At 47.3% G+C, this 12,624-nt stretch overlaps 1 protein-coding gene across 1 annotated transcript in view; it reads left to right on the top strand.

The window, feature by feature from the left end:
• The window catches only part of RRM1 (ribonucleotide reductase catalytic subunit M1), a 29,703-nt gene that overhangs the window by 368 nt on the left and 16,711 nt on the right, over positions 1-12,624 (top strand). Inside the window, exons 2-7 of the mRNA XM_066619360.1 lie at positions 325-413; positions 2,491-2,668; positions 3,510-3,610; positions 4,300-4,359; positions 5,839-5,878; positions 6,455-6,617. Of these exons, the coding sequence (XP_066475457.1) occupies positions 325-413; positions 2,491-2,668; positions 3,510-3,610; positions 4,300-4,359; positions 5,839-5,878; positions 6,455-6,617 (631 nt within the window). The remainder of the gene's footprint in view (positions 1-324; positions 414-2,490; positions 2,669-3,509; positions 3,611-4,299; positions 4,360-5,838; positions 5,879-6,454; positions 6,618-12,624) is intronic.

The raw sequence follows: 12,624 nt of genomic DNA, 5'->3' as shown, positions 1-12,624 counted from the left end.
GTGCTGCTGGGGGAGGCTCTGCCTCACCTGCTCCCCACCTGCGTCCTTCAAAAAGCAGCAGCACCATGTGAAGAAGTTGGACAGGATCGGGCCCTTCAGCGCAAGGATGTGGGGCGCAGTGAGGCGGAGCCCTTCGAAAACTGGCGCCACCTGTGAGGGGAGGTGCTTTGCAAAGGGCTTCAGCGGGGAGGCTCAGCCTCACCTGCCTCCCGCGCACTGCACGTCCCTGCTTTTCTGCCCCCCACCCGCAGTGCTGGACGGAGGAGGGCAGGCAGTGGCTGTTGGTAAGTAGCACCCTAAGCCTCTCCCTGTCTCTGCCCCCAGATGGGCGCCACGAGCGCGTCATGTTTGACAAGATCACGTCCCGTATCCAGAAACTCTGCTACGGCCTGAACCTGGACTTTGTGGACCCGGTAAGACCCCCATGGGCAGGGAGGGAGGGGCAGCAGCACAACCCTCTGCGCCTCTGCTCAGAAGCAAGTCCCATTGAATGCAGCGGGGCTTGCTCCCAGGAATGTGTGAATAGCAGTGCAACCTGAGGTCACACAGACACAGCCTAGTCTGTTCAGCAGCTGTGAGGGTGAATTCCATTGACAGGGCCACATGGGTACCAGGAAGCCTTTCAAAACCCTGGTCTGTTGGCACCTCTGAAGCTTTAGTCAGAAACAAACTGAATTTTTAATGGGTAGCCACCACCTCATTGATCAGTCTGATATGCAAGCAGAAATGTTACATGCACACAATAAACTCGTTTACATAAAATGTTGACAGTCAAGTGCTTCTGAAGATTAACACTTAGCATGGCACATATTCAGGTTGAAATCCTGCTCTTTCAGCACAGGCCTTAATTTGTGCTACATTAATCAGTTTCCCAAGTTCTGCTCTATTCTCTGACTTGTCTAAATGTCTATTCACCATTTCTTTTCAAGGCATCTTTATTACACTTTGCCTTGTAAAGATAAGGCATTAATGTCTCCAAGATTTCTATTAGTCTTAAATTACTCAGAAAAATAAAAGTGTGAAACCCGCGCTAAGGAATAAATCATCCACGTACTGTGACTTCAGTGCTGTATAAACAATTACATTTATACCACAATTCCACAAAATACCACAATATACACACAAAATATTTCTGTGCAACCACTTTGGCAAAAAGCAAGAGTGGATAATACTATAATAATGTACTAATAATATAGAATTAAAATAGACTTGTTATAACACCCAATTATGACATCAAGGAACATAATCCTAGAGCCCTCCCCATAGATGGAACATAATCCTAGAGCCCTCCCTATAGATGTTGGAAACTGCAGTAAGAGCCTGGAATGAGAGACAGAAGTTTTCATTTTTTCCTCCAGTCCCCTTATTGGGTAAAAGAAACCAATTGGGAAGCTTTGTAGCACTTCCAGTGCAAAAGGAAATATTGTGAAGCTCTCTGACAAATGAGGTGATAGGAAGTTCATGCCTTTTCTGAAATGGCTTCAGGGCCACTCTTTGCTGAAAATCCTTTCTTTGGAGTGAACGGAACTTACTGCTCTGCCTGGGAGCCACGTTATCTTCCTTCCCAATCTCCCCCAAATGTTGTGCTGGGCAACTGTCTGCCAAGAAATCTGGGTACAAAGCCAGCTGGGGCAAGAGAATGCAGAAGTGACTGGTCAGTGCAACATTTGAGGGGGATTGGGAAGGAAGAAATGCAGCTACCCAACAGAACAGTAAGCTCCGTTCATCCAGCAGGAGGATTGTGACAGGCGCCAGATCCAGCCAGCAGTCTGTGTTTTTGGTGCCCACTACTCTAGGGAATTGGGTTTTGAAGCCTGGCTTAGCCATGGATTTAATGAGAAGGGTTGGTGGAGTCAATCAAATTCCAATCCCCGCCTCTACATTATAGTAGAAATAGTAATACAACTGGGACCTTGGTATCCACTGATTTTATTCACCATTGATGCCGGGGTCCACCTTTAAATGCCTTGTGAAAAGGGGAAAAAAGCACCAAAATTCCATTTCCTACCTTTGTGCTGTTAAATATAATTTCATTCCACTAGATTCCGTTATTCACACCATCTAGTGTCTGAATGTGGTATAGTGTCTGTACCAATACATTCTGGGGTGACAACAGGAGCAAGAAACCTGGAAGTCCACTGTTTTTCCACTGACTTGTTTTCCACTGATTTTTTTATCCACTGGGTGTTCTTCAACAGAACCCCTGGGGATAATGAGGCATGACCTGTACTGGATTCCTTCTCACTTGTTATGATAATTCCTGACAGGAGGATTTTAAGGCACACTTGACACTTGCTGAAATTGCTGTAGGATGGATAAGCATCATTATTCCTCTTACAGCACAATCCCTGTATATTTATGTGTCAATATCCTATTGTGTTCAGTGGGGCTTACTCTCAGGTAAATGTGGGTTTGCAACCTAGGAGATCCATTTGTGTAGATCTTTTCATGTAGATGACAACTTGACTTGGTGATGTTTTGTTTGGCCAGGCTCAGATCACCATGAAAGTGATCCAAGGTCTTTACAGTGGGGTTACCACTGTGGAACTGGATACTCTGGCTGCAGAGACAGCAGCAACCCTGACAACCAAGTACCCTGACTATGCCATTCTGGCGGCAAGAATTGCTGTCTCCAACCTGCACAAGGAAACAAAGAAAGTTTTCAGTGGTGAGTATGGGAAGCACCAGCCAAAATGCAGGATAGCAATTTCTGCAGTATCATTGGGATTTGGGATTGTTGAGAGGCTATTATTGGCATAGTATTTTCAGGCGGGAGAGCTTTAGTTAGTTAATCCCCTCCTACACACACACATACATATTAAAAAAACAAGGCAAATAAGACAGGTAGCAACAGGTTTTGCATGAAGCAAATGGCTGCAAATGACTTCTTATGATAAATTGTTTGGCAAATAGTTGCTGTGGTCTTGCAGCATGAGTAAGTATGAACCAAAGCACCAGTTTGCATCTTCCTTCAGGCAGGAACTGATTAGGTGGTGTCTTAGGTTTGGGCTTGGGCAGGGGGGGGGGAGCTTTCTGTAATATATAGTTGGTTATGCATGTGAGGCATTTTGAACACATGCTGCTTGCTACTTATATGGTAAAGAATACTTCATTAAACTTGGGACCCTCTTTTCTTCCTGCTCATAATGTAAAAGGAAAGGATTTTTTAAAGGTTTTAGGACACAAAGGCTTGGGAACTGTTCCTGCAGTTTCATTTTCTGCTTAAGGGCACAACTCACCAGTAAGTTCTTCTGTGCAAGCATCAGTGAAATAAATGGAAACTTCACCACAGTCCTGCTGTTCTACATGAGCCTGGTGTCCAAGTAGGCAAGGACACGTTTTTTGAAAAAGGAGATATTTTGTGCTGCCTTTGCAGAAGTGGAGTAATTTGGATATTGGTAACATTTGAGAGAAAATAATGTCTGGAGGGCAGTTTTTGGACACGTGTTTTGCTACTAGCATAGTTAACTTGACAATTTAAAGTGAATCTCTTGTGGCCTTCTTTTTAGATGTGATGGAAGATCTGTACAACTTTGTGAATCCACACAACGGCAAACACTCTCCAATGGTTTCCAAAGAAATTCTAGATATCGTGTTGGCTAACAAAGATGTATGTAATATTTTGGCAGAGCTAATGTGAGAGAGATCTAGTCAGCCATGTGAAGAAATTGTGGAACAAGATGTTCTGTGTTGGGGAGAAACAAGAAAGAGGATGTTCTCCAATATTAACTTGGTGTTTTGGAGACTGGCTATACTGCCTTTTCAGTCAGTGTAAAGTGCCATATATATGAATAGTATTAGATGAGTTAAATGCAAATACTGTATTGCATGACAGAAACTTGAAAGAGTGAATGGATGATGAATGCAGAGAGAGGCTGTGTTGGATCTTGTGTGTTCAGCACATTTATGTTGGCTGTCGTCATGAAGATAAATTTTTACTGTACAAAAGTACCACCTGCTTGAAAAATGTGGCTGTTCTTGCACTTTACACACAGACCTGCTGAAGCACTTTAACGTATGTCACTTTTATATGTCTCAGATAGTATGACAGTGTTGCCTTTTACTTACACATGCAATAATTTAAATGTAGTGCTGTGAATTGGCAAAGCCAGGTCTCACCTTGTGCTTTGCAACTTAGGATTCTTTGCCTTGTTTTCTGTGGCAAGTTGAGTCCCCAAGTTTTGAAAATCAAGAGGCGAGTGGCTTACTTTTTGCAACAGATGTCACAATGTGCAAGTGTTGGGTCAGGCTCTACTCTGTCAAAATACTGAATCTAATTGCCTGTTTCCTTTTCCCCAGCGGCTGAACTCTGCAATAATTTATGATCGGGATTTCTCCTACAACTACTTCGGCTTCAAGGTAAGCTGCTAATTCTTTTCTGAAGGTGACAGTTGTTCATTCTTAGCATGGAAAGTGTCTTTCCCTAGGAGCCCAGGATGGTAAATATTCAAGAAAACGCGTTTTGCCGGTGATGCAAATGAGCGAAGGAAAGCAAACTGGTACCAGAGGCTTCTGTTGGTTTTGAGTATGACGTGACAGCGTGCATGCTTTTGAAGCACATTATCCCACTAGTGGAATTTAGATGTTTGTCCCTAAAACAGTAGTCTTCAGGAAACTCTCAACAGAGAAGAGAAACTGCTAGACATGCTCCATGAAATCCCATATTTCCCATATGCTGCAGAGGATTCTGGGCACTGCTTCTAGGTACATACTTGGTTTGCACAGCGAACTTTAGGGTTAGCTTATGGTCATCTCATGTGAACAGGGTACATTTCCTCTTTGCAGCTGTGGATTTGTAAGCTCTTTCAGAGAAGTCAGTTTATCATGACTGATTTTCCCATTAAAGAATTCCTGATGATGATTCTGGGAGTTCTCCATAGCATAGTTTGAAAACTACAGCCTTAGAAGATCTTCACATGAGTTTATTTTATTTATAATTAGCTATCTAAAATGTTATTTAAGATATTTGTTTACTTCTCTAATAAGAGATAGTCAAGGTAGCTTATAACCAATTTCAAAACAGGGTAACCAATATAAAGGACACAAGATGGTACACAACTACATGCACAACAATACATAAGATTGACAGCAGCACATAGCATTGCAACAAAAGTGAGTAAATTGGGCAGCGTAAAGCCAACAAACTAGAGCAAGGCCCCAGATGTGTAAGTGAACAAACAGACCTTTGCCTGCCTCTGGAATACAGGCTGAGGTGAAGCAAGTATGACTTCTGCTAGCAGGGCAGTCCACAGAGTGAATGCTGCTAGAGAGAAGGCCCCCTCTCCTATTGCCACCGGCTGGGCTTATGTGGGATAGCCTCATGAAAGTCTCTGTTAATCTCAGGGATGGGCCACTTGATAATGAGGGAGGTGGTACCCTGGTCCTAAGCCGTTTAGGGTTTAAACGTAGCAACCAGCACCTTGAATTGAATAGAGCCCACATAATGGTGACCAGAGCAAATTGCCTGGTGCCAGTCAGCACTCCTGTTAAGATTGTTAAGCACTCCCTGCTGCTTTGGGTGCCAGAGCCAACATATTCAGGATACATAGGCATGTGTCTGGCATCTTTTCTGTCCCTGGCAGTTGATGTCACAGTCCAGTAGGGTGGGCAAAAGATGATGGATGCAGGTGCTGGCTAATGGCCAAGATGTGGCCCACAGAAGCCTCCCCTGTGTGGCTTTACAGAGTCTTCTGTTCCTGGCAGGTAATGACACTCCAAGTCAAGAGATTAGCTGCAGAACTAAAATGAATAATTTAGTGTTTGGTCTCCTGCCACCTCATCATTTTAGTGTACGCTGACTAATCAAGATGATGCTTTTTGTGTTTGTCTCCATTTAAGACTCTTGAGCGCTCATATCTGCTGAAAATCAATTCTAAAGGTAAGTGAGGATTTTCTTAATCTTGTGACTTTTAGAGGAAAGGGCTCAAGTCTCCACACTTAGAGACCTGACTTGAGAGGGGTCAGTATGTTGTCCTGCTGAGTGAGGTAGCCGATCTGGTCTTTAAACATCATCTTTGCAGCTGGAGGAAGAAAATGCTCTTCATTTGCTTAGCAGCTGGAGAAGGAGCCTGAGTTACCTAGCATGATGGTCATTTCCTTGTGAGCAGGTCAACAAATCTTCTAAGCAATTTTAATCTGCTGAACATTGGAGTGTCTAATTTGGACTTTTTGTGATAAAGACCTTTATCCATCAGTTTCCACCATTGCTAGTTAGTTGGCAACCTTCAGTCTCGAAAGACTATGGTATCGCGCTCAGAGCGCGACCACCATTGCTACTAACCCTAAATTCCTACAGATATTGGAACAGGACCACATAGATATAGTGAATGTTTGTGTTTGAAGTTGACAAAACAAATTGGGTTCAGCTATCATAATGAGAGCCTGCATCTCAGAAATGTCTTGCTGTCCTTTCTACTAGCTGATAGGCTTTTGTTATCTCCTCTCTGGCATCTAGTGGCTGAGCGCCCTCAACACATGCTGATGCGAGTGTCGGTGGGAATCCACAAGAACGACATTGATGCTGCAATTGAAACCTACAACCTCCTTTCTGAGAAGTGGTTCACTCATGCGTCTCCCACTCTCTTCAATGCTGGCACCAATCGCCCCCAGCTCTCCAGGTAATGTGGACCAGGTGAAATACTCTGCACTGGGAAGAGGCAATCCATTGAGGGGGCTGGAGCATGGTTGAAATCCCTCTTAAGGAACTGCTGCTGCCTGTTGCTTGCCTTGGGTTAGACTGATTCTCTGTACATATCAGGGGGTCCCTGATAGGATGAGTGGAAGCCACCTGATTGTTCTGTCCCACTGCTTTGCCTAACAAGACAGGTTTGCCTGCCTGATTGGTTAGCACAGGCCAATCTCAGTAGGCGCTTTGGCTATCCCACACATCGAGAAGGACCATTCTCCGTAGGAGGGAAGGGGGGCATTCATCATGACATGGGTTGCCCCTTCTCTGCTCAAGGCTGAGCCAGACTAGTTTCAGGTTCCACCTGCAGAGGGAACATCCCATCCTTCCCAGTCCAGCTCTGCCTTGACAGAGCTAGGTCATGACTGGGCTAAGCTCCTGGGTTCAGCATTTTTTCTACCTCCTTTTCTCCTCCTATCCCCTTCCCACTCCACCCCAGCCTCTTGTCTTCTCCCCCTTTCCTCCTTAGCATCCAGGAAGTCAGCCAGGGGGCCAGGCAATGGACCTCACCAGCCTGGGCAGCAAGAGTGGGAGGCCCACCAGCCCCGTTAGGCCCCACTCACCAGGCCCTGAGACGCTCACAGGAAGTGTGGAGAGAGGGATAGTGGGCACGACCAGGAGAAGAGGTTTCAGGCGGGTAGGCGCGGATGAGCACTTCCCACCCTGGGCACGCCACCGCAGCTGCAACCAAGGTCCCTGCTGGTCTGGAGCCTTGAGGGCTTCTGTAGCTAATTCTATTATGGCAAGGGCAAACTTTTTCTGGGCGGAGGAATTAGCTATCCAGAGCCAAGAATTGTCTTAAAAAGATCTCCCTGTCAGCAGCCTTCGCGGCTGACTCCTACATAAGAACATAAGAACAGCCCCACTGGATCAGGCCATAGGCTCATCCAGTCCAGCTTCCTGTATCTCACAGTGGCCCACCAAATGCCCCAGGGAGCACCCCAGATAACAAGAGACCTCATCCTGGTGCCCTCCCTTGCATCTGGCATTCTGACATAACCCATTTCTAAAATCAGGAGGTTGCGCATACACATCATGGCTTGTACCCCATAATGGATTTTTCCTCCAGAAACTTGTCCAATCCCCTTTTAAAGGCGTGTAGGCTAGACGCCAGCACCACATCCTGTGGCAAGGAGTTCCACAGACCGACCACACGCTGAGTAAAGAAATATTTTCTTTTATCTGTCCTAACCCACCCAACACTCAATTTTAGTGGATGTCCCCTGGTTCTGGTATTATGTGAGAGTGTAAAGAGCATCTCCCTATCCACTCTGTCCATCCCCTGCAGAATTTTGTATGTCTCAATCATGTCCCCCCTCAGGTGCCTCTTTTCTAGGCTGAAGAGGCCCAAACGCCGTAGCCTTTCCTCATAAGGAAGGTGCCCCAGCCCGGCAATCATCTTAGTTGCTCTCTTTTGCACCTTTTCCATTTCCACTATGTCTTTTTTGAGATGCGGCGACCAGAACTGGACACAATACTCCAGGTGTGGCCTTACCATCGATTTGTACAACGGCATTATAATATTAGCCGTTTTGTTCTCAATATCCTTCCTAATGATCCCAAGCATAGAATTGGCCTTCTTCACTGCCACCACACATTGTGTCGATACTTTCATCGACCTGTCCACCACCACCCCAAGATCTCCTGATCTGTCACAGACAGCTCAGAGCCCATCAGCCTATATGTGAAGTTTTGATTTTTTGCCCCAATGTGCATGACTTTACACTTACTGACATTGAAGCGCATCTGCCATTTTGCTGCCCATTCTGCCAGTCTGGAGAGATCCTTCTGGAGCTCCTCACAATCACTTCTGGTCTTCACCACTCGGAAAAGTTTGGTGTCGTCTGCAAACTTAGCCACTTCACTGCTCAACCCTGTCTCCAGGTCATTTATGAAGAGGTTGAAAAGCACCGGTCCCAGGACAGTTCCTTGGGGCACACCGCTTTTCACCTCTCTCCATTGTGAAAATTGCCCATTGACACCCACTCTCTGCTTCCTGGCCTCCAACCAGTTCTCAATCCATGAGAGGACCTGTCCTCTAATTCCCTGACTGTGGAGTTTTTTCAGTAGCCTTTGGTGAGGGACCGTGTCAATCGCCTTCTGAAAGTCCAGATATATAATGTCCACGGGTTCTCCCGCATCCACATGCCTGTTGACCTTTGCAAAGAATTCTATAAGGTTTGTGAGGCAAGACTTACCCTTACAGAAGCCATGCTGACTCTCCCTCAGCAAGGCCTGTTCGTCTATGTGTTTTGAGATCCTATCTTTGATGAGGCATTCCACCATCTTACCCGATATGGATGTTAGGCTGACCGGCCTATAGTTTCCCGGGTCCCCCCTCTTTTCCTTTTTAAAAATAGGCGTGACATTTGCTATCCTCCAATCTTCTGGCACCGTGGCCGTTTTGAGGGACAAGTTGCATACCTTAGTCAAGTCAATTAAATGCAAGGGCCGTGGTGTTTAATGTTGTTGCACAGTGCAATATATGATTCCGTCAATGGGATGGGGATGCTGCTTCCGAGACTAGACTGGTGAGCGTCCCCTTTAAGGGAGAAAAACTTTTGGGGGAGGCCTTAGATCTGCTTTTGATTGAGAGTAAGGGTAAGAGGAAGGTGCTCTCCTCTGGGGAAAAAGGACACCTCTAAGAAGGTACAGTCCTTTTGTTCCTCTGGAACCTCTTTCCGGTCCAAGGATAATACCCAGCGTAGCAAAAATCGCTGGAACTAGAGTGTTCCCTAGAAATCGCGTTTCTGGCTCTTTTGTCTCCGCTGGTAACAGAGCTGGAAAGGATCAGTGTAGCACATGATGCCAGAGCTGGAGGTGACTCCTTATCCTTAGAAGCTTGCTTAATTGCCTTCACGGATCATTGGCAGTCCATGACCTCAGACGCCTGGGTTCTGCAAATAGTGGCATGGGGTTACAGCCTGGAGTTTCTCTGGATTCCCCCGCATCAGTTCTGGAAGGTTCCGATCTTGCGGGACCCAGTCAGGCATCAGTAAATGCTAGTGGCCACTCAACATCTTTTAGACATCAGGGCCATAGAACCTCTGCCACCCAAACAGAAACGCCGGGGGGTGTATTCAGTGTTCTTCCTAGTCCCCCAAAAGAACAGGGACATGAGGGCCATTTTGGACGTCAGATGACTGAACACTTTCCTAAAGGAGAAAGTTCAGGATGGAGACATGGAGATCCATTGTGGCATCCTTGGAGGAGGGGGGCTTCCTGACTTCCATAGACCATAGGTGACTCTGCTCTTCACATGGGCGGAAGAACATCTAGCCTCACTAAAAGCTCAACACCTGGCAGAGTTAAGCAATACCACCACGGACTGGCTAAGCAGGCAACAGATGTCCAAGGCAGAGTGGCAACTTTATCCAGAAGTGTTCCTAGAGATCACCAGATGGATGGTAAAGCCAACTGTAGACCTGTTGGTCTCAGAGCTCAATCATCATCTCCCGAGATTCTTCACAAGGGCAAGGACACAGGAAGCAGAAGGGCTAGGCATCTTCCAGAGCCACTGGCTGGAGGGGCTGGTATATTCCTTCCCTTTGGTTCAGATCCTTCCCCTGGTCTTGAAATGTATCAAAGCCAACAGGGTGGAGGTAATGCTTGTAGCTCCCTTCTGGTCCTGTTGCCCTTGGTTCCCAAAGATCCTTCGTTTGGCAGCAGACTGAAAGTGGACCCTGCCAGAAAGGGTAGACCTGCTAAGACAGGGTCCACTTCTGCACCTACACCCAGGGATGTTCCGGTTGATTGCCTGGTGGTTGAAAGGGAAAACTTAATCTGATGTGGCTATTCGGACAAGGTTTTGGTGACACTCCTGGCCTCAAGAAAAGACTCCACTAAGAGAATATTTGGAGCGACCTGGACGAGGTTCCAGGAATGATGCCTGGAGAAGAGGGTGTCTAAGCACATTTTAGAGTTTTTGCAGGCTGGGCTGGATATGGGCCTTAGCACCAGCACCTTGCAGAGGCAGGCCCCTGCCATAAATAACATGTTGTCAGTCGGATTAGATCATAATGTTGCTTCTCATCCACATATCAGATGATTCCTCAAGGGGTTGGCACAGATTAATCCCCTCACAGTTGGTTTTCCTACCTGGGATCCCTACAGGGTACTCTTCTCTGTCATAGGTTCACCTTTTGAGCCTTTAGCCACCATTCCACTTTGAGAGTTAACTTTTAAGATGCTTCTTCCGGTGGTAGTTACTTCGACCAGGAGAGTCTTGGAGTTGGGGGCCCTTTCTGTTAACCCTAATCTCTGCATATTCCACAAAGATAGTGTAATGTTAAAACTGGAACCCAGCTTTCCCCCCAAAAGTTAATTCCTGGTTCCATAGGGCCCAGGAAATTATATTTCCCTCCTTCTGTCCTAAACCTACTCATCCAAAGGAGCAGAAATGGCATATGTTTCTGGCTTGCTTTGAAGCGGGCGGTGGTTCGCCCCCTCCTGAAGAAGCCCTCCCTGGATTCCAATGTGTTGAACAACTATCGGCCAGTCTCCAACATCCCGTTTCTGGGCAAGGTAATTGAGCGGGTGGTGGCGGCCCAACTCCAGAGGGTCTTGGATGAAGCGGATTATCTGGATCCTTTTCAATCTGGTTTCAGGCCGGGCTTTGGGACGGAAACTGCCTTGGTCGCCTTGGTGGATGACCTACGCCGGGGACTGGACAGGGGGAGTGCGTCCCTGTTGGTCCTGCTGGACCTCTCGGCGGCTTTCGATACCATCGACCATGGTATCCTTCTGGGCCGATTGGCCGAGTTGGGAGTTGGAGGCACTGTTTTGCGGTGGTTCCGCTCCTACTTGGAAGGTCGGTCCCAGATGGTGGTGCTGGGGGATGCCTGTTCGACACCCTGGCCATTGAGGTGCGGGGTGCCGCAGGGCTCAATTCTGTCCCCCATGCTATTTAATATCTACATGAAACCGCTGGGAGAGGTCATCCGGGGGTTTGGAGGGGGGTGTCATCAATATGCTGATGACACCCAGCTTTATCTCTCCTTTCCTCCAGACTCCAGGGTGGCGGTTGAGGGCCTGGAGCGCTGTCTGGAAGCAGTGAGGATCTGGATGGGGGCTAACAAGCTGAAATTAAATCCGGATAAGACAGAGGCTCTCCTGGTTCGGAAATCCTCGATGCAGGTGCTGGATTATCAGCTGGCTCTGAATGGGGTTGCACTCCCTCTGAAGGAGCAGGTCCGCAGCTTGGGGGTCCACCTGGACTCGCAGCTGCTCCTGGATTCCCAGGTGGCGGCTGTGGCTAGGGGGGCCTTTGCTCAGCTTCGGCTGGTGCGCCAGCTGCGTCCGTACTTGGATCGTGCAGACCTGGCCACGGTGATCCATGCTACGGTGACATCGAGGTTAGATTATTGTAACGCGCTTTATGTGGGGCTGCCCCTGAAGACGGTTCGGAAACTGCAATTAGTGCAGAATGCGGCGGCCCGTGTGGTCACTGGAGCTAGGCGGTTTGACTCTGTCAGCCCGCTTCTCCGGGGGCTACATTGGCTGCCCATTCGTTTCCGGGCCCAATTCAAGGTGCTGGTTTTGACCTTTAAAGCCCTATACTGCTCTGGGCCAGGTTATCTTAGAGATCGCCTACTCCCATACAATCCGGCTCTTCCTCTCAGGTCATCAGAGAAGGCCTTTTTACAAGTGCCGCCGCCTAAGGAGGTACGTGGGGCGGCGGCAAGAAATAGGGCCTTCTCAGTAGTGGCACCAACATTGTGGAACTCCCTTCCCCTTGACTTGAGAATGGCTCCCTCTCTTGAGTCCTTTCGGCGAGGCCTGAAGACCTTGTTGTTTAACCAAGCCTTCTGACGTTCTGGCCTTTTTAACATCTTTTATATATCTTTTAGTTGCTTTTTTACAGGCCCGATTCCTCTAAGAACTGCTGTTTTATGCTCTTTTATTCTGACTCTTCTGACTACTGTTTTTATGGGTTCTGC

Source organism: Tiliqua scincoides, chromosome 3 (assembly GCF_035046505.1).
Source record: "Tiliqua scincoides isolate rTilSci1 chromosome 3, rTilSci1.hap2, whole genome shotgun sequence".
In the NCBI taxonomy this organism is placed as follows: domain Eukaryota; kingdom Metazoa; phylum Chordata; class Lepidosauria; order Squamata; family Scincidae; genus Tiliqua; species Tiliqua scincoides.
The sequence above is the reverse complement of the archived record's forward strand: the minus strand, read 5'-3'. Positions and strand labels throughout refer to the sequence as shown.